This window comes from Onthophagus taurus, chromosome 3 (genome assembly GCF_036711975.1).
Source record: "Onthophagus taurus isolate NC chromosome 3, IU_Otau_3.0, whole genome shotgun sequence".
In the NCBI taxonomy this organism is placed as follows: domain Eukaryota; kingdom Metazoa; phylum Arthropoda; class Insecta; order Coleoptera; family Scarabaeidae; genus Onthophagus; species Onthophagus taurus.
This window is the reverse complement of record NC_091968.1, coordinates 24,515,735-24,535,489: the sequence shown is the minus strand read 5'-3', so window position 1 is coordinate 24,535,489 and position 19,755 is coordinate 24,515,735. Positions and strand designations below refer to the sequence as shown.

The 19,755-nt window shown below is 30.8% G+C and overlaps 1 protein-coding gene and 1 long non-coding RNA gene across 9 annotated transcripts in view; one reads left to right on the top strand and one right to left on the bottom strand.

Moving 5' to 3' along the window:
- Positions 1-19,755, bottom strand: part of LOC111416995 (tyrosine-protein phosphatase non-receptor type 13-like) — a 48,773-nt gene that overhangs the window by 20,657 nt on the left and 8,361 nt on the right. The window contains exon 1 of one of the 2 annotated variants that reach the window (XM_071195467.1): positions 3,045-3,255. The exons of the other annotated variant lie outside the window; for it this stretch is intronic. Within the exon in view, the coding sequence (XP_071051568.1) occupies positions 3,045-3,063 (19 nt within the window). The 5' untranslated portion in view covers positions 3,064-3,255. Of the gene's footprint in view, positions 1-3,044; positions 3,256-19,755 lie in introns of those variants that run through there. 2 annotated transcript variants of the gene reach the window in all.
- The window catches only part of LOC139429584 (uncharacterized), an 83,309-nt gene continuing 63,913 nt past the window's right edge, over positions 360-19,755 (top strand). For 2 of the 7 annotated variants that reach the window (XR_011640140.1, XR_011640141.1), the window contains exons 1-8: positions 360-486; positions 550-735; positions 809-1,150; positions 1,231-1,568; positions 1,644-1,982; positions 3,196-3,317; positions 18,277-18,441; positions 18,510-18,774. This is a non-coding gene — a long non-coding RNA (uncharacterized lncRNA). The remainder of the gene's footprint in view (positions 487-549; positions 736-808; positions 1,151-1,230; positions 1,569-1,643; positions 1,983-3,195; positions 3,318-18,276; positions 18,442-18,509; positions 18,775-19,755) is intronic. The other 5 variants (XR_011640144.1, XR_011640143.1, XR_011640142.1 and 2 more) reach the window with 5 other exon arrangements.

The following is a 19,755-nucleotide window of genomic DNA, read 5'->3' as shown; positions in this document are numbered from 1 at the left end:
TTTTTAGGGAAAGAAATAGATTGAATCGTTTTATTGTAACGTTTGAAGAATATTAAAGGACGTTGGTTTAATTTGAGGTGAAAATTCACCTCAAATTAAAAAAAAATTCACGATGCTTACTAGCTCCACCTATTGAAACAATTTTCATTTAATTGTAATCGAGATGAAACGTCTAATTTTTGAGGTGTCAAATTGGATGTGTTTTGTGTTGTGGTAAATCGAAGAGGCACAAAGAGTACTATGTGTAGTTAGAATAAGTTACTTTGAACCTTAAACTTGCGGAATTAAATGCTGTTTCGAGCCGATAAGATAAAAAATTTGAAAAAACTTGATAAGTATCTTACTTGTATCCTGAGTTTTTAGTTAGTTTTATTCGATTTTAACTTTTTTAGGGACAGAAACAGATTGAATTGTTTTATTGTAACGTTTGAAGAATATTAAAGGACGTTGATTTAGTTTGAGGTGGAAATTTGGTGCATTAATTATGTAAGAAAAAAGGTTGATATGAAAAGTTTCATTCAATTTAATTAACTTCACGATGCTTACTAGCTCCATCTATTGAAACAGTTGTCATTTAATTATAATCGAGATGAAACGTCAAATTTTTGAGCTGTCAAATTGGATGTGTTTTGCGTTGTGGTAAAGCGAAGAGGCATAAAAAGTACTATGGGTGGTTAGAAGAAGTTACTTTGAACCCTAAATTTGCGGAATTTAATGCTGTTTTGAGTCAATAAGGTAAAAAAATTGATAATTATCTTACTTGTATCCTGAGTTTTTAGTTAGTTTTATTCGATTTTAACTTTTTTAGGGAAACAAACAGATTGAATCGTTTTATTATAACGATTGAAGAATATTAAAGTACGCTGGTTTAGTTTGAGGTGAAAATTTGGTGCATTAATTATGTAAGAAAAAAGTTAACCTCAAAAGTTTGATTCAATTTAATTAACTTCACGATGCTTACTAGCTCCATCTGTTGAAACAGTTGTCATTTAATTATAATAGAGATGAAACGTCAAATTTTCGTGCTGTCAAATTGGATGTGTTTTGCGTTGTGGTAAATCGAAGGGGCATAAAGAGTACTATGTGTGGTTAGAAGAAGTTACTTTAAACCTTAAATTTGCGGAATTTAATGCTGTTTTGAATCAATAAGGTAAAAAAATTGATAAGTATCTTACTTGTAACTTGTACCACGAGTTTTTAGTTAGTTTTATTCGATTTTAACTTTTTTAGGGAAAGAAACAGATTGAATCGCGTTATTGTAACGTTTGAAGACTGTTAAAGGACGTTGGTTTAGTTTGAGGTGAAAATTTGGTGCATTAATTATGTAAGAAAAAAGTTAACCTCAAAAGTTTGATTCAATTTAACTTCACGATGCTTAGTAGCTCCATCTATTGAAACAGTTCTCATTTAATTGTAATCGAGATGAAACGTCAAATTTTTGAGCTGTCAAATTAGATGTGTTTTGCGTTGTGGTAAATCGAAGGGGCACAAAGAGTACTACGTGTGGTTACAAGAAGTTACTTTGAATCTTAAACTTGCGGAATTGAATGAGGTTTCGAGTCGATAAGGTAAAAAATTGATTATTATCTTGTTACTTGTATCTCGAGTTTTTAGTTAGTTTTATTCGATTTTAATTTTTTTAGGGAAAGAAGCAAATAGAATCGTTTTATTGTAACGTTTGAAGAATATTAAAGGATGTTGGTTAAATTTGAGGTGAAATTTTGGTGCATTAATTAAGAAAAAAAGTTAACCTCAAAAGTTTCATTCAATTTAATTAACTTCACGATGCTTACTAGCTCCATCTATTGAAACAGTTTTCATTTAATTATAATCGAGATGAAACGTCAAATTTTTGAGCTGTCAAATTGGATGTGTTTTTCGTTGTGGTAAATCGAAGAGGCACAACAAGTACTTTGTGTGGTTACAAGAAGTTACTTTGAATCTTAAACTTGCGGAATTTAATGATGTTTTGAGTCGATAAGGTAAAAAATTGATTATTATCTTGTTACTTGTATCCAGAGTTTTTAGTTAGTTTTATTCGATTTTAACTTTTTTAGGGAAAAAATACATTGAATCAGTTTATTATAAAAGAATTTTAAAGGACGTTGGTTTAATTTAACCTCAAAATTTTTTATAAATCTAAAATGATTTGTTTTAAAAAAACAATTAGAGAAGTTTTTTACCATGTACATAATTGACGCATATTTTGACGTAATTTTCGATAACTACCGGTTTTCGAAGTTTAATATTATTACAAATTGCCTCAATTACACGTCGACAAATTGGCTTTCGTAGTACGAACTACGTGCTCTGCTACCTTATCTTCATACGGATCCTATAATTGAATTACGGGTTTACGGGGAAGTTCACAATCGATTAATCGGCTTTAGTTTTAACCATACCACGCTCTCTCCACCTTTCTAAACATTTTAAACATTCACTTTTTAATATTTTCAATCAAAAAGGATGATTTTTCAAAAATATCTCCTCGATTATTACCATCATTATTAAATATTAGTGATAGTGCGAAAGTGTTCTCGTATCTTTTTCCCAAAGTGAACGTTCTAATGAGATTTTGATATACTCAAATTACTTTTACCGTTAATTTTATACTTTTAACTTTTAAATGGAAGTAATATTTACTAATTTGTAACCTTGAAAACGTACAACATTTTTTACGGTTTAAAAATTTCTAGAAAAATTGTATTCGTCCAATTAGTGTGTGTGAGAATAACTCAAGATTTTCGAAACAATTTAAAATCCTTCTTTTGGTATGCAATGAAAGAACTAGTTAAATTAGCTCTACCTTAAGATCTAAAAGTAGCAAAACGGGACGACGACGACGACGAAGAAGACGACGACCACTTTTAAAAACGGACAACTTGAAAGGAATTTCAACTTCTTCCCTTCGCTAATACATTCACTAACAAGCTTTAAAGGAATTCGATCAACTCCCCGTACAAATTCTTTTTTGTAAATTCATTTCATAAAAATAATTCGTTTTTTTATCATTTACTGTTGCATCTTGCGCATTGCGTACATACCAAAGGCCAAATCCAACATCTGAGAAAGCACAAAAAGTTTCAATATCAACAATAACTTTTTCACAAAATCACCTAACAAAAATTTTATAAAATCGTAACAAATTTTTAACCGTTTTATTTATTTTAATTTGTTTTTTTTTATGTTTTTCAGAGAAGCTGATGCGCAAACGTACCGCGCGATTTGCGACGTCGCGGACGCAATGTTGGAAACGGAATTGAGTCGCGGTTGGCGTGTTTCTGACGACGGTGGTCGTGGTGGGGGTAAAAACTCCGGTGAGTCATTTTTTTTTTGTTTCTCCGGTAGAACGATCCGGACGAATGCAAAGAGCGCGTGCGCAAACTTAAAGAACCGTACAAGAAGAAGGCGAAGAACAGGTAGGAAAGTTAGAAATGTCTAAAATCTTTTTGATTATTCATCCCTTTTTATGACTTGTCCAGGTATGTGTAAGTCTTTAAAGTTTTTGAAAACTCGAGGTTTTTCTTTCTTTTTATAAGTAGTATTGGCGTCAGGAAGTAAGCGTAAAAGAGGTAGCGAATTCCTCGAGCGTTGAGGATTGTTTGGATTCCAATGGTGGGGAGTGACTTTTGGGCGAGTTGCCCGCAGACGACTTAACGTTCTTTTTCTTCACTTTGTTTTTGCTTTTAGGGTTATTGGCGATAAAACAAAAAATTAAATTACAAAATGCTTAAGTTTTATTGGGAAGTATTTTGAAACTTGAAGTAATATATCGGATTACGAGTACGATGCGTTTGCTCTACCGTTGTTGCGTTACTACTTTACATTATTTTATATTGCGCTTTTGTCTCCTTCAATTGTCGCAGTATTGTATTACGTTTGTGTTTGGATTGTGTTACGAGCACGTTCCGGTGAATTGTAACAATGTATTTAGATGTATGCTTAATTTTATGCGGATTTCTATTGTCTAAAATTATATTTTATTACTGTTTCTGGAATTTTAGGTTTAAATCATTGGATTTACTCGATACAGCTCAAAATTTTGAGACTCATCAAAAACAAATCGTTATTCCATGAAGTTCTGGTAACAACACATCATGAAGCTAATTGCTGATACAATCCATCTCTAAAACTTGAGAACGAGCTCATATTCCTATAATGCAGAAATTAGATGTTTTAAGACGCTTCAAAATTTTCTCTCTAGCCTGCTACAGAGCATCTTTGCTAAGAACTAGCTACAATGTGATTAAGCAACTTTCACTCTTTGTTGGGGTGTAATAAATCTCTCATTGGATAACTCACCAGATTCAAATCAGCACAACCTTTCCTTCCTGAACAGCTTTCGTTGTTATATTTTCGTTGCTTCCGGCTTTAAGCATCAAGAATGTTTGATAGCATTACGAAATTACCCACTTTGTTTGAAGTTGGGTTGCGACATTCTTGTTGATTTCGAAAGATACAGTTTGATAGCTGAACGTATCGTAAGGTTTGAAGGAAGTTAAGAACAACTTTAATCAATCTTCTTCTGGTTACTTAGGTTAAGAGCAGGATTATGACTCGTTAAAATCAGGGTTGGTTTCGAAAATACCTGACCTATAAAGATGTAGCGATGAATTAAAGTTCTTTTGGGTTTTTAATTTAGCTGTGAATGAGCTGCTACACATTCTAATTGGGTTGCAGTTTCTAAGAATTTAAAAATCATATTCTGTAGCGAAGTCCTGCTATTCAATATCTCCAAGCATTACGAGTAGTCTGCAAGACAGGTATAACTTTGCCATCGGTGCAACTTTTAAACTTCACGTAGTAATCGTGAGATGAGTTGTGCAACTCAAGGGTATCCTGAGGGATGGCACTCTTGCTTAATTGGTCAAGCAACGCATTTACAACATACCAAAGTTTCTGGAATAGTGAACTTTACGTGGTGGTGTTGATGATGTGTCTATTATTTGTACTCGTGTTTGTATATTGAATTCGAGTACTGTTTGTGACACCGAGATTAAAGTTTATAAAGAGGTATAACGAATAGCTAATTAGTTTTATTTCCGTGATCAAAATTAACCATTTTTGAATATATTTTGACTAATGATGGCACGGAACGCCGTTTGGCCGGATCACCGGAAGCAGAATTCCGGCAATTCTTAAACCGGATCGCCGGATCATTCGTTAGTCTTCGTAAGCGTTAGCCAAATACAAGTGAACCCAAATCTTTATGGCAATACTATAATGATATCATTGGTTACTGCTTGTTCATCATCAAACCAAACCAACGAAGAAAAAACTGCCACAAATAGTGCAAATTAATGCATTTTTGAATTTATCTATAATAGAGAGAAGTTCTGATCCAATTGTTTGGTAGAAAATAAAAATAGCTCATAAGTATTTGTCAAGCCATGCAAGTATCATTTATTGCGAACGCAAATTTTCTGAAATGGGAATAATTTATGAAGACCGCCATTCTAGACTAAAATAGTAAATTCTTTTTAAAATAGCTTTTTCTACATAAAATTTCCGTTTGGAATGTTAGTTTTGAATCGTAAGTTTTATTTATAATGAAATAGTTGTGTTTTGATCCGGCCAGTTTTGTCAGCTGATTCGGGCGGAACCGGATCGTCAATTAAAGAGCCGGATTTTTGTGCCATCCTTAATTTTGACACTCTCTGACACTTAACAACTTTTGATTTATGATACTTTTTAAAATTTCTGACACGTTTCCATACTATTTCATGTTACATTATGACATTATGACAGTAAGTACTAGTATTTGATGCATATTGACATTTTCTGACACATTTTACTAGTTTGATATTTAGCGCAGCTTTTTATATTAGACACTTTTTAGCATATCCGGTACGTTTCAATACTGTTTCACGTTATTAATACATTATGACAGTTAGTACTAGTTTTTGATACATTTTGTCATTTTCTGGAACTTCTTACCAATTTGACATATACAACTTATTATATCAGACACTTTTTAACATTTTTCTAATGCCTTCTGAAACTGTTTCACGTTATTGATGTGTTTAGAAACTTTGTAATAGTTTTCGACACATTTTCTGACACTTTTTAACATTTTTTGCACTTATCACAGATTTTATATCAGACACTTTTTATCATATGCTATACGTTTCAATACTATTTCACGTTATTAACACATTATGATAATTAGTACTAGTTTTTGACACAGTTTGACATTTTCCAACATATTTTGCTATTTTAATATTTAGCACAGCTTTTTATGTCAGACAATTTTTAGCATTTCCGGTACGTTTCAATACTATTTCACGTTATTAATATATTATGACAATAAATACTAGTTTTTGAAACATTGTGACATTTTCTGGCATTTTACCAATTTGACATTTACAACAGCTTTTTATATCAGATACTTTTTAACATTTTTCTGATACCTTCTAATAGTATTCCACGTTATTGATACGTTTAAAAACTTTGAAATCGTTTTCGACACATTTTCTGGCAGTTTTTAACATTTTTGCCACTTACTACAGATTTTATACAAGGTGTTTCTGTAAGTCGTGGCATAATGTTAATCACAGTGTCATCAGTTATTTGCAATATCACCTCACCATTGCGTTAGCATTGCTTAAAACACTCTTCCAACGTTAAAAGCATGTCAGTTTGCTAACTAAAACTGTAATTGTTTGTTATTTTAAACAACTATTACCGACTGACGAATGTCGACTGTAATAATTTGACAGTTGTTTTACTGCTCCAGTTACAATTTATTTTCATAGGCACCTACGATTAATGAAAACATTACATAATCGAGGTTGTATCTTTTTGCGAATAACTCGAAAACGGTGAGTCTAAACAAAAATTACTAAGAGTGAAAGTTTAAAATTGTATTGGCTTTTTCAAAAGTGATATTAAACGATTTTTCATGATAAAATTGTACTGTTTACCAAATTTTATCTGAAAACATTTAAGAAAATGTTTAAAAATTTCTTAATTTTGAAAGCCATTTAGCCATTTATGAGTTTAGACCAAAAATTTTTACACGAATCATCATTTTAACTCTAGTATTTGTGATTAAAATTATGGCACGACTTATAGAAACACCTGTATAAGACACTTTTTAACAGTTCCGGTACGTTTCAATACTACTTTACATTATTAATACATTATGACAGTAAGTACTGGTTTTTGATACATTTTGACATTTTCTGATACTTTTTACCAATCTGACTTATTGATACATTTAGAAACTTTGTAATAGTTTTTGACAAATTTTCTGACACTTTTTAACATTTTTGGCACTTATCACAGATTTTATATCAGACATTTTTTAACATTTCCGGAACTTTCCGAAACTATTTCACATATTAATACATTATGACAGTTAGTATTAGTTTTTGACACATTTTGGCACTTTTTAATAATCAAAATTTGCAATTTCATGTCTTATAGTGCAATTTCATCTCAGGATTAATTGAATATTGGACTTGTTGTTAGGCTCAGTGTTGTTTACAAATGAATCGCGTTATGCATCACTGACTAAGCGACAAATGAATAATGTTGAAAAAAACGGGATTTTTGTTTTTATCACAGAACACTGATGACAGCTATCATAAGCGCAGAAGCCGCTTGGTCACTCTTTACGTTTTACGATTATACAGGTGTTTCTATAAGTCGTGAAACAGCCTGTATAATGGTAAAACGTGAAATCAATGTGAAATGACCCAAGAAACATGTTAAAAATAAAAAGAAAGTGCAGAAAAGTGACTAACACTAGATTAACTTCAGTTATAAAACTTCTATTATATGATAACTAACTTCAGGTCTAAAATGTCAACCTCAATTTTGACATATTTGTAATTTTCATTAAAAATCCTTTAAAATGAGTACAAACACGACATATTTATCTTCAATATTAATGAAGTTATGGTCAACTTCCGGTTAAGATTGTCAACATCAATTTTGACACATTTGTAATCGTCGTGAAAAATCCTTTAAAACGAGTCCAAACAAGATACGTTTAATTCCAATATTACTCGAGATATAAGAAGTTCCGGTTTGAAATGTCAATGTCATTTTGACATATTTTTAATTTTTATAAAATGTCTTAATATTTGTCACAAAAACAAAAATATAATAAAAAAAAATCAAAAATTAAGGTTGGTATTAATATTTAAAAATTGCTATCTTCATTGTTGCTAACTTCGGGTTTAATGTTTTTTATTCTAACTTTTTTGTTTTTTGAGATAAGTGCGTCAACTTTGGACTCATTTTAAAGGTTTTTTGATGAAGATGACAAATATGTTAAAATTAAAAGTTGAAAGTTCGAACTTTTTGGTTTTTTGAGATAAATGCGTCAAGTTTGGACTTATTTTAAAGGTTATTTTATGAAGGTTACCAATATAATAGCAAAATTAAAGTTGACGATTTTTTAATCAATGGAATGACCCAAAAAAACACGTTAAAAATAAAAAGAAAGTGCGGAAAAGTGATTAAGTCTAAATTAACTTCAGTTATAAAACTTCTATTATATGGTAACTAACTTCAGGTTTAAAATGTCAACCTCAATTTTGATATATTTGTAATCTTCATTAAATATCCTTTAAAATGAGTACAAACACGACATATTTATCTTTAATATTAATGAAGTTATAGTCAACTTCCGGTTTGAAATGTCAATGTCATTTTGACATATTCTTAATTTTTATAAAATGTCTTAATATTTGTCACAAAAACAAAAATATAATAATAAATAAATTAAAATTAATTTTGGTATTAATATTTAAAATTTAATTCATTGTTGCTAACTTCGGGTTTAACGTTTTTTATTCAAACTTTTTTGTTTTTTGAGATAACTGCGTCATGTTTGGACTCATTTTAAAGGTTTTTTAATGAAGATGGCAAATATGTCAAAATTGACGTTGACGTTTCAAACCGGAAGTGATTATATTTTCATTAATATTAAAGTTAAAATATGTCGAGTTTGGGCTCATTTTAAAGGATTTTAGTCAAGTGATATATAACTAGGTCCAAATACTCTATTCATTGAAATTTCATTGCCTCGGTGAGGCGATTTTGACACTTTTCATCACTTTACGCGTTTATTTGATGTTATAATTTTTTATACTTTACAACTGTTCGTTAATACCCATCCTGTGGTACTTCACTTATTTGGATGGGCTCTAAAATTCTTTGTATATAGACGTTATTTAAACTTGGTTAATATTTTTTTTTAAATCTTTTTTATCTTTCCATACATAAAGTAAGTAACTCGTTACCATATAACTGCACATCACATACAATTTACAAGCCATTGTGCAAGTTCAATTAGAATAAAAACGTTTCCGTTAAGAGATGAATACTAAATCGTGAGAATGAAGATACAAGTTCAACTCAATTTTTCCATACGACATAAATGTAATATGAGCGGGATTTACACAGTAAATTTTCGGTTCTCTCGTAAAATAGCACGTTTACCTGTTGCGATCCAGCCTCGTTTAATATTTGATCAACTATCCAACCTCCCATGCTGAAAGGATTCGGCCGCGATAATAAATCTTGTAGATTCAAGTTTAAGACTTCAAAAATAGAATTTACGAGATGTACGTTTTCGAAATTTTAAGTGAACATCTTATGAATAAATTTTAAGTGGTCTTTTTTTATGATTCTAATTAAAAGTTAATTGTGGTTGTGTGAATTGGGTTTTGAAAAGAGGTTTTTTTTTAATAAAATAACCACTTCTCTCGCGTTCTCGTTTTCTCGTTTTACCTGAACGAGCATTTTCGAGAGGTGGATTCAGATTGAAACTTCTCTAGTAGTAGAGTAGGCAGAAACTAGCAGCGTTAATATTTAAACGGTTCATTTTCCGGACGCAGTCGTTCCGGAAATAGACGGGCCAGAACGGCTTCCGGAAACGTTCTCTCTCACGATGACGACGATACGGTGGACTAAATTAGTTCCATACCGATGGAATTACATCCATGTGGGATAAATTAATTACGTTTTGTAATTTTATATAGAATATTTGAACTTTTGATGGTTATAAAGGAAGTTGAGCGAAATGTCAATCGGCTTTGAAAACAAACGAACATCGTTCGGGATGGACGCCAAAACAATCGACGCGCGACGAGCCAAAGCATTCGTGATAGTTTCGCGCGCATGCGTTTTAACGATGAAAACGTCAATAATGGTCTTTAATGAAGTCTAAAAATTCTCTTTGAAAATTTTCCCAATTTCTTTAGGAACAGGAAAGAAAAAAACGTCTTCATAAAACTACTCGGGTTGTTGAGCATGTTGAGGGTAAAAATACGATAAAGTGAAGTGACCCGGTGCACATTCTTATTTTATGTGCCTAGCGGTGACGTGCTGACACTTGACGTTTCGACCAAAAGGAAAATATCGCCAGACTTCAGAGAAGATCTCATCTCTTGTCTACAAAAAGAATTCGTGAAACTAGGACGATTTCAAATATCATTTTTTTATTTTCAAGATAATTAATTTGACGTTTTTGTGACACTCTCATTTTTATTATGATTTGATATTCAAAGGTATCATCTCAAGAACCAGGTGAATATCGACCCAAATTTAAAGTGGTGGTGCTGACACGGTCTGCATCTTTAACGAAGTTCTGTTTCCAAATCCGTTACATATTCCATCCAGATCTCGCGCGTTTGGAAAATTCTGAACGGAAAGTTTTTGGGTTTGGTTAATACTAGTGGTGGAACAGATATCTGGCCTTTATCTATTAAATAGATAAAAAAGATATTAAAAACTTCCTACTTAGTACTCCATCACTCACATGAATTAGTATCTCTTTTACAACTTTATTTATATTAGGTTTGTCATTAGCAACGTCATTGTAACAATCCCAATACGATATACAGTGTGTCCGTAAAGTAACGAACATAGGCGATAAAATCATAATAAACGGTTTATGGAAAAACGAATATAAATTTGTTGATTTTCCCTTGCAACATTTAGTAGGCCAGACTTTGAGAAATGCTTCGAGAGATGGCTAGCTCACACAGCTAGGCTCACCATATTTTGGCTAATGAGTTAGCGATCAGGATATGTTGTATTAAACAGGTATTAACAACTTACTAAATCAGTTTTTGACAAATAGGAAATTGTTTAAAATAATTGGTTACCATAGTTACTCATGGTTACTGCTATTTTCATCATCTCAACAAATCTGAAGTAGTTAAACTTTAACCAATATTAATATTGAGTGTATTAGATACGATAAGAATGGGGGATTGCCATTTGAAAAAAATACCGATGACGTCATAACTCGCTTAAAAAGTTCGGAAGAAATTTAAAATCTACACCAAAAAATTGTGATCATGATGTATAATGATTTTATTGCCTATATCCGTTACTTTACGGACACACTGTATAAAATGTCTTTCGATTATTGATTAAAGTATCCTCTTTTTAATGCAACAAGCCGTTTTGAAAAATCGCTTTTAGTTTTTGAGAAATAAATTTTTGAAATAATCGACAATTTTTTCGAATTTTGCAATTTTCGCAGATTAAGTTTTAAAAATTCGTATAAAATCCATTTCTTGGAATATAAGTATGAAATTTTCCCAAAGTGTAAACAAAAGTATCTTCTTTCCAATGAACCAACCCGTTTTGAAAAATAACTTTTAGTTTTTGAAAAAACAATATTTGAAGTTTTGATAAAATTTTCGATGTTGCAATTTTTATCGATAACTTTCAAAATTCGCTATAAAATTCATTTCTTGAAGGATCCTTGTGGAAATATCACCAATTATTAATTAAGGTATCCTCTTTTTAATGCAACAAGCCGTTTTGAAAAATCGCTTTTAGTTCTTGAGAAATAAATTTTTGAAATAATCGAAAATTTTTTCGAATTTTGCAATTTTCGCCGATTAAGTTTTAAAAATTCGTATAAAATCGATTTCTTGGAATATAAGTATGAAAATTTCTCAAAATGTTAATAAAAGTGTCCTCTTTCCAATGAACCAACCCGTTTTGAAAAATAACTTTTAGTTTTTGAGAAAACAATATTTGAAGTTTTGATCAAATTTTCGATGTTGCAATTTTCATCGATAACTTTCAAAATTCGTTATAAAATTAATTTCTTGATGGATCCTTGCGGAAATATCACCAATTATCAATTAAAGTATCCTCTTTTTAATGCAAGAAACCGTTTTGAAAAATCGCTTTTAGTTCTTGAGAAATAAATTTTTGAAATAATCGACAATTTTTTCGAATTTTGCAATTTTCGCCGATTAAGTTTTAAAAATTCGTATAAAATCGATTTCTTGGAATATAAGTATGAAAATTTCTCAAAATGTTAATAAAAGTGTCCTCTTTCCAATGAACCAACCCGTTTTGAAAAATAACTTTTAGTTTTTGAGAAAACAATATTTGAAGTTTTGATAAAATTTTCGATGTTGCAATTTTCATCGATAACTTTCAAAATTCGTTATAAAATTAATTTCTTGATGGATCCTTGCGGAAATATCACCAATTATTAATTAAAGTATCCTCTTTTTAATGCAAAAAACCGTTTTGAAAAATCGCTTTTAGTTCTTGAGAAATAAATTTTTGAAATAATCGACAATTTTTTCGAATTTTGCAATTTTCGCAGATTAAGTTTTAAAAATTCGTATAAAATCCATTTCTTGGAATATAAGTATGAAATTTTCCCAAAGTGTAAATAAAAGTGTCTTCTTTTCAATGAACCAACCCGTTTTGAAAAATAATTTTTAGTTTTTGAAAAAACAATATTTGAAGTTTTGAAAAAATTTTCGATGTTGCAATTTTCATCGATAACTTTCAAAATTCGCTATAAAATTCATTTCTTGAAGAATCCTTGTGGAAATATCACCAATTATGAATTAAGGTATCCTCTTTTTAATGCAACAAGCCGTTTTGAAAAATCGCTTTTAGTTTTTGAGAAATAAATTTTTGAAATAATCGACAATTTTTCGAATTTTGCAATTTTCGCAGATTAAGTTTTAAAAATTCGTATAAAATCCATTTCTTGGAATACAAGTAAGAAATTTTCCCAAAGTGTTAATAAAAGTGTCCTCTTTCCAATGAACCAACCCGTTTTGAAAAATAACTTTTAGTTTTTCAGAAAACGATATTTAAAGTTTTGATAAAATTTTCGATGTTGCAATTTTCATCGATAACTTTCAAAATTCGTTATAAAATTAATTTCTTGAAGGATCCTTGTGGAAATATCACCAATTATTAATTAAGGTATCCTCTTTTTAATGCAACAAGCCGTTTCGAAAAATCGCTTTTAGTTCTTGAGAAATAAATTTTTGAAATAATCGAAAATTTTTTCGGATTTTGAAATTTTCGCCGATTAAGTTTTAAAAATTCGTATAAAATCCATTTCTTGGAATATGAGTATGAAAATTTCCCAAAGTGTTAATAAAGTGTCCTCTTTCCAATGAACCAACCCATTTTGAAAAATAACTTTTGGTTTTTGAAAAAACAATATTTGAAGTTTTGATAACATTTTCGATGTTGCAATTTTCATCGATAACTTTCAAAATTCGCTATAAAATTCATTTCTTGAAGGATCCATAGTGGGATTATCACAAATTATTAATTAAAGTATCCTCTTTTTAATGCAACAAGCCGTTTTGAAAAATCACTTTTAGTTCTTGAGAAATACATTTTTGAAATAATCGACAATTTTGTCGAATTTTGCAATTTTCGCCGATTAAGTTTTAAAAATTCGTATAAAATCCATTTCTTGGAATACAAGTATGAAATTTTCCCAAAGTGTTAATAAAAGTGTCTTCTTTCCAATAAACCAACCCGTTTTGAAAAATAACTTTTAGTTTTTGAGAAAACGATATTTAAAGTTTTGATAAAATTTTCGATGTTGCAATTTTCATCGATAACTTTCAAAATTCGTTATAAAATTAATTTCTTGAAGGATCCTTGTGGAAATATCACCAATTATTAATTAAGGTATCCTCTTTTTAATGCAACAAGCCGTTTCGAAAAATCGCTTTTAGTTCTTGAGAAATAAATTTTTGAAATAATCGAAAATTTTTTCGGATTTTGAAATTTTCGCCGATTAAGTTTTAAAAATTCGTATAAAATCCATTTCTTGGAATATGAGTATGAAAATTTCCCAAAGTGTTAATAAAGTGTCCTCTTTCCAATGAACCAACCCATTTTGAAAAATAACTTTTGGTTTTTGAAAAAACAATATTTGAAGTTTTGATAACATTTTCGATGTTGCAATTTTCATCGATAACTTTCAAAATTCGCTATAAAATTCATTTCTTGAAGGATCCATAGTGGGATTATCACAAATTATTAATTAAAGTATCCTCTTTTTAATGCAACAAGCCGTTTTGAAAAATCACTTTTAGTTCTTGAGAAATACATTTTTGAAATAATCGACAATTTTGTCGAATTTTGCAATTTTCGCCGATTAAGTTTTAAAAATTCGTATAAAATCCATTTCTTGGAATACAAGTATGAAATTTTCCCAAAGTGTTAATAAAAGTGTCTTCTTTCCAATAAACCAACCCGTTTTGAAAAATAACTTTTAGTTTTTGAGAAAACGATATTTAAAGTTTTGATAAAATTTTCGATGTTGCAATTTTCATCGATAACTTTCAAAATTCGTTATAAAATTAATTTCTTGAAGGATCCTTGTGGAAATATCACCAATTATTAATTAAGGTATCCTCTTTTTAATGCAAAAAGCCGTTTTGAAAAATCGCTTTTAGTTTTTGAGAAATAAATTTTGAAATAATCGACAATTTTTTCGAATTTTGCAATTTTCGCAGATTAAGTTTTAAAAATTCATATAAATTCGATTTCTTGGAATATAAGTATGAAAATTTCCCAAAGTGTTAATAAGAGTGTCCTCTTTCCAATGAACCAACCCGTTTTAAAAAATAACTTTTAGTTTTTGAGAAAACAATATTTAAAGTTTTGATAAAATTTTCGATGTTGCAATTTTCATCGATAACTTTCAAAATTCGTTATAAAATTAATTTCTTGAAGGATCCTTGTGGAAATATCACCAATTATTAATTAAGGTATCCTCTTTTTAATGCAAAAAACCGTTTTGAAAAATCACTTTTAGTTCTTGAGAAATAAATTTTTGAAATAATCGAAAATTTTTTCGAATTTAGCAATTTTCGCCGATATCCGGCCGAATATCCGGTATCCGGCTTTTTGCAAAATCACTATCCGTTCCATCACTAGTTGATACCAAAATTATTTTTTTATAAATCACCCTGTATATTAATTTATAACAGCATAAAGCGCAATCCGTCAAATTTTAACCTATTTTTCGTTATTTTAAAGCGGAGTTTGGCGAATATCTAAAATCCGGTTGTGAATGAGAAAGAAAATGATGCACCAAAAAAGACCGGAAATTCCAAACAATATCCCATTGTTTCTTTTTTATTTCACCTTGTACATTTTTACCATCTCTTTTTTATACAATTTTATTTTTTATTTTATCCAACAACACAAGTTATGTTTAAAATTACGATCTACATCTTCAAAACGTTCTTCTCAAAACGAATAAAATATATAAAATAACTTTAAAGTACAGTGATGGACAAAAGTCTACATAGAGCATTGAATTATAAGGTCTTTGTAAAAAATAATAAGATAATAGAAAATAAAATTAGTATCACAGTGTTACTTGAGTTAAAGAAATCAAATATGAGTTGCATTTATTCTGTAGGGATTACAGATCTATAGTAGTAGATATCTATCTATCTATCTATTTATAGTTATTACTGGCTACAAAATGTCATCGCGGTAATAAATTTATGTTGAAATTAGAAAATTGGTGATAAAACAGCAGTTCGTACAGGCCGTCCAAAGAACTCACCCAAACATGGAGGATATTACTGGACTGCTTCATACTGCTGGCAGAAGATGCTAAGAGAATGCTAGATTCTGCTTAATATTGCTTACAATAACTATAGACTATTAGTAGAAGAATAGGTACTGCTGTCAAAAGACTAGATAGTGCTAATAAAAAAATAGATACTGCTCGCAGAAGACTAGGTATTGCTCGCAACAGACTATATAGTACTGGCAAAAGATGGTAATAGAGTACTAGAATCTGCTTACGGAAGATACTGCTAATAGAAGACTAAATATTCCTTACAATAGACGAGATACTGCTTGCAAAGAACTATAGACGGCTAGCAGCAGAAGAATAGTGCGATGGAGTTGAAAAATTTGGTACCAACTGTAAAGAACGGCGGAGGTAGTGTTATAGTTTGGAGAGCGATAGCAGCATCTGATGTAAGAAAATGACATTCATTGATGGATCCAATAAAGGTATTTTAGAACAAAATTTGATATTCCAGCAACTCAACCCAACCCCAAGCATACCGCAAACCTTATCAAACATACAGTGGAACCTAGCTTAACGAGTACCTCTCATAACGAGTATTTCGCATAACGAGTGACACGCATAGGGGTCACTTATTCTCGTAGTACAGGAAACATTGTTTAGTAAGATTCTGGAACGAATTATGCTCGTTATGCAAGGTTCCTCTATACTGTGCGAAAACACTCGCTTCTGTGATAGTTGAATCTTGGGTTGAAATAACAGCAGAAAAGAACACACTTAGTTTCTTCAATGACACGCCGCCTGCGTGCTGTTATAGAAGTTCATGGAGTGCCAACGAAATATTGAGTTTTAAAAACTATCCATATAACGAACCTAAATCCAGCACATTTTCATATAAATGTGAGAGATCATCTAAACTCAGTGTTTCAACAGCGATAAATCAGAAAAGGAAGCCTATTTTTATGGCCAGCCCAATCCCCACACTTAACTTGTTTAGATTTTTATGGGGGCGATTAATGGTGTTTCAAATTCAACCAGGTGTTTTAGTGCATTTAAAAAAAATCTGTTATTGATTTTTGACCTACAGTAGTACTTTGCCTTTTGTATGTGCAATCAGAAAAAGAGAAATGAAATGAATCCGGATTATCGACGGACCGGATTTTTGACGTCCGAATTATCGCCGCTCTACTGTAGAATGAGGAATGCTCTCAAAAGTGAGCTGAAGTATCTTCTAAACTAAGACACATAAAAATACTGATTGAAATCCATTAAATTTCCTCATAAAATCTTCTTTCACCGATACGAAAAGAAAATAATACAAATAGATTTAACTTTTCTAAAAAAATTCACAATATCTCTTGTAATATCGAAAAATGCCCTCTAGTGGCGATTCTAAAACTTATAATCACTACAAATAAGGTAGAATTTGTAGTCTTTTTTAGAATTCCGAAAAAATCACATTTTTTAATTGAAGATGGCGGTTGCGCCGCTTAGTGATCATCTTAGAAACTTGAAAACAATTTCCATGATTTTCTCTTAGCCACTTTAGCCATTAAATTTTTTACCGCAAGTCTCTACAAGGAGTAGTTTCTGAGATACACGCTTATTTAGCCACCCTGTACAAAAACCTCATAACTCAATGCTGTATATAGACTTTTGCCCGCCACTGTATTTATTTATTTATGGAAATATTTCCGCTGGAATTAACGCGTTATTAAAGTTTTGTTCTTGCACCCTCGAAACTTGGATTTCCACGAGAACTTTAAATTGAAAAGTTTTAAGTCCAAAAAGATTCTCTTTTCAGATTAAATTATTTATAAAAATTTTTTTTTAAATTAAATTTAGGTTGGTGTCAATTTTAGTTGACATCAAGGTCAATAGATGGCACTTAATACGGGTCATTAAGTTATTATTTTATTTAAATCGTGTTATTGCGTAAAATTCATTAAAAACAATTAAAATCGAAACGAATCGATGCATAAAAAATTATTATTGTCGCGAGAGCAATTTATCAAAGTAGAATTTTTTGATCACAAAGCTATAAGTATGGTAATTTTCTTAAAGGGTTATTTAAATTCAGTTTTATGTGTAGAGGTAAATCGTGATGGATTGTTGCTTAGAAAATAACCTTTTTGTGGTTAATAATACAATTTTCTTTGTTTATTTTTATTAAAAAAAAAAAAAAAAAAAAATATGTTGGTATTAATAATTAATTAATACCTGTCAATGTCAAATTCAACAAACCTAAATTTATTCTTAAAAAATCGTTATTTCGTTATATTTATGTGTTACAACCGACTTAATTTAAGCATATTTGAGGTATTTATTGATAATTGACCAAGAAATTCTATTTAAGTAAGTTTTAAAGTAAATAATTTTAATCTAAAAAAATTTAACCTCAAAAAATTGTATTTTTATGAATTTAAAGTTATTACTAACCGATTAATTGAGACTATTTTTTGTTACAGAAAAAATTTGATGGTCGAGAAAGATCCTTCTCACAAGATAAGCCTCTTCGGTGGGGCAACGCGTATCGATTCCTGCGGGCAAACCGGGGCGCCCGCGATTAAAGCGTTTACTCCGCAGAAAGAATTAAACCTCATTCAAAAAACGAAATATGATAAAATAATAAGGTATTCTTTTCAAATCTATTATTACAATTCTTTTAAACATCACTTGTAATTTTTAATTGATTAATTAGGTAAAAAATTGTTTAACGCCGGTTCCTACCTTTTTCGATAGGCGCAAAGGGGTTATGTTCTGGCGTCACGACGTCGATGTCGTCGTCGTTAATCAAGGGGGAGATGAAGACGGAGGGGGCGTCGCGGTGCCGATTTCCCTTGAAGGTTATGTAACGGCGCTGGCACGGCCGTGACTGGTTCGAATTCGCGACGTTTGCTGCCGGCAGCAGGTCTCCCCGGGTCACGGATCAATTGCGCATGCCTCAAAAAGGGAGACCCTTTAAGGTACAGTACGGAAAAAATAAAAAAATTCTTTTAAAGAACGATTTAATCGTTGATTTATTTAATTGTTTATACAAATTTTAGTTAAAATTAGGTTCGAAATTGATTTAGTTTCAATTTAAAGCAAAACCTAAATCAGTACTAATAGGAAATTTATATGTACCTAAAAATGTACCTAAAATTATTAATTTTTGATTTATAAAGGTATCATAAATAGAGGGTATGTAGTTAGTTAAAGTTTTAAGAGATGGCGCTGCATTATAACTGTCAATGTCAAGATGTAAGCTATGATCCTACTCTGTGTAGATTCTGTAAAATCTACATAAGATCAAGGTGATTACTTAAAATCTCTTTCTAAAAGTGTTTAACTTTAACATTCGCCTTTTTTACAAACTTATGGTAACCGAACTTACATTTTTTTTCATTTTAAGTTCTTTTTCAAAGCTGTTTTATTAACTCCTGTTTCTCTGGTTTGCTTCCTATACCAACACAATTACTTAATAAAGGAAACAACTTTATCTGTTGGCTTAAATTCAAGATTAAGATAATCGTGGATTAAATTGCGACCATTTCGTGATGTCTTAGAGAGTGTAAAGTGACATTATGCGACGGGAAAATGTTGAAGAATAAAGAACGACTTCTAAAGGAAGTTCCCCAAACAAATGTAAGTAGTTTGCCTGTTGGTATCATCTGTCGCCTCTTTTTTTTAGGTGAAACGGAACGAATAGCCAGGTATTGATTAAAGACAAGCTATGGACTGCGTTGCCAATAGCAAAGGAAAAACATCCTTCTTCAAAAGGGTCAGGAGTTGAGAGGAACATCAATATTGGGTGGTGTGGAACTCACCCAAACATGACCAAGTACTAAACCAAGTAATATAATGCTAGATTTTGCTAATAGAATGCTTAATAATGCTTATAATAACTATAGACTGCTCGCAGAAGAATGAGTACTGATGTCAGAAGGACACTGCTTGCTAAGTAC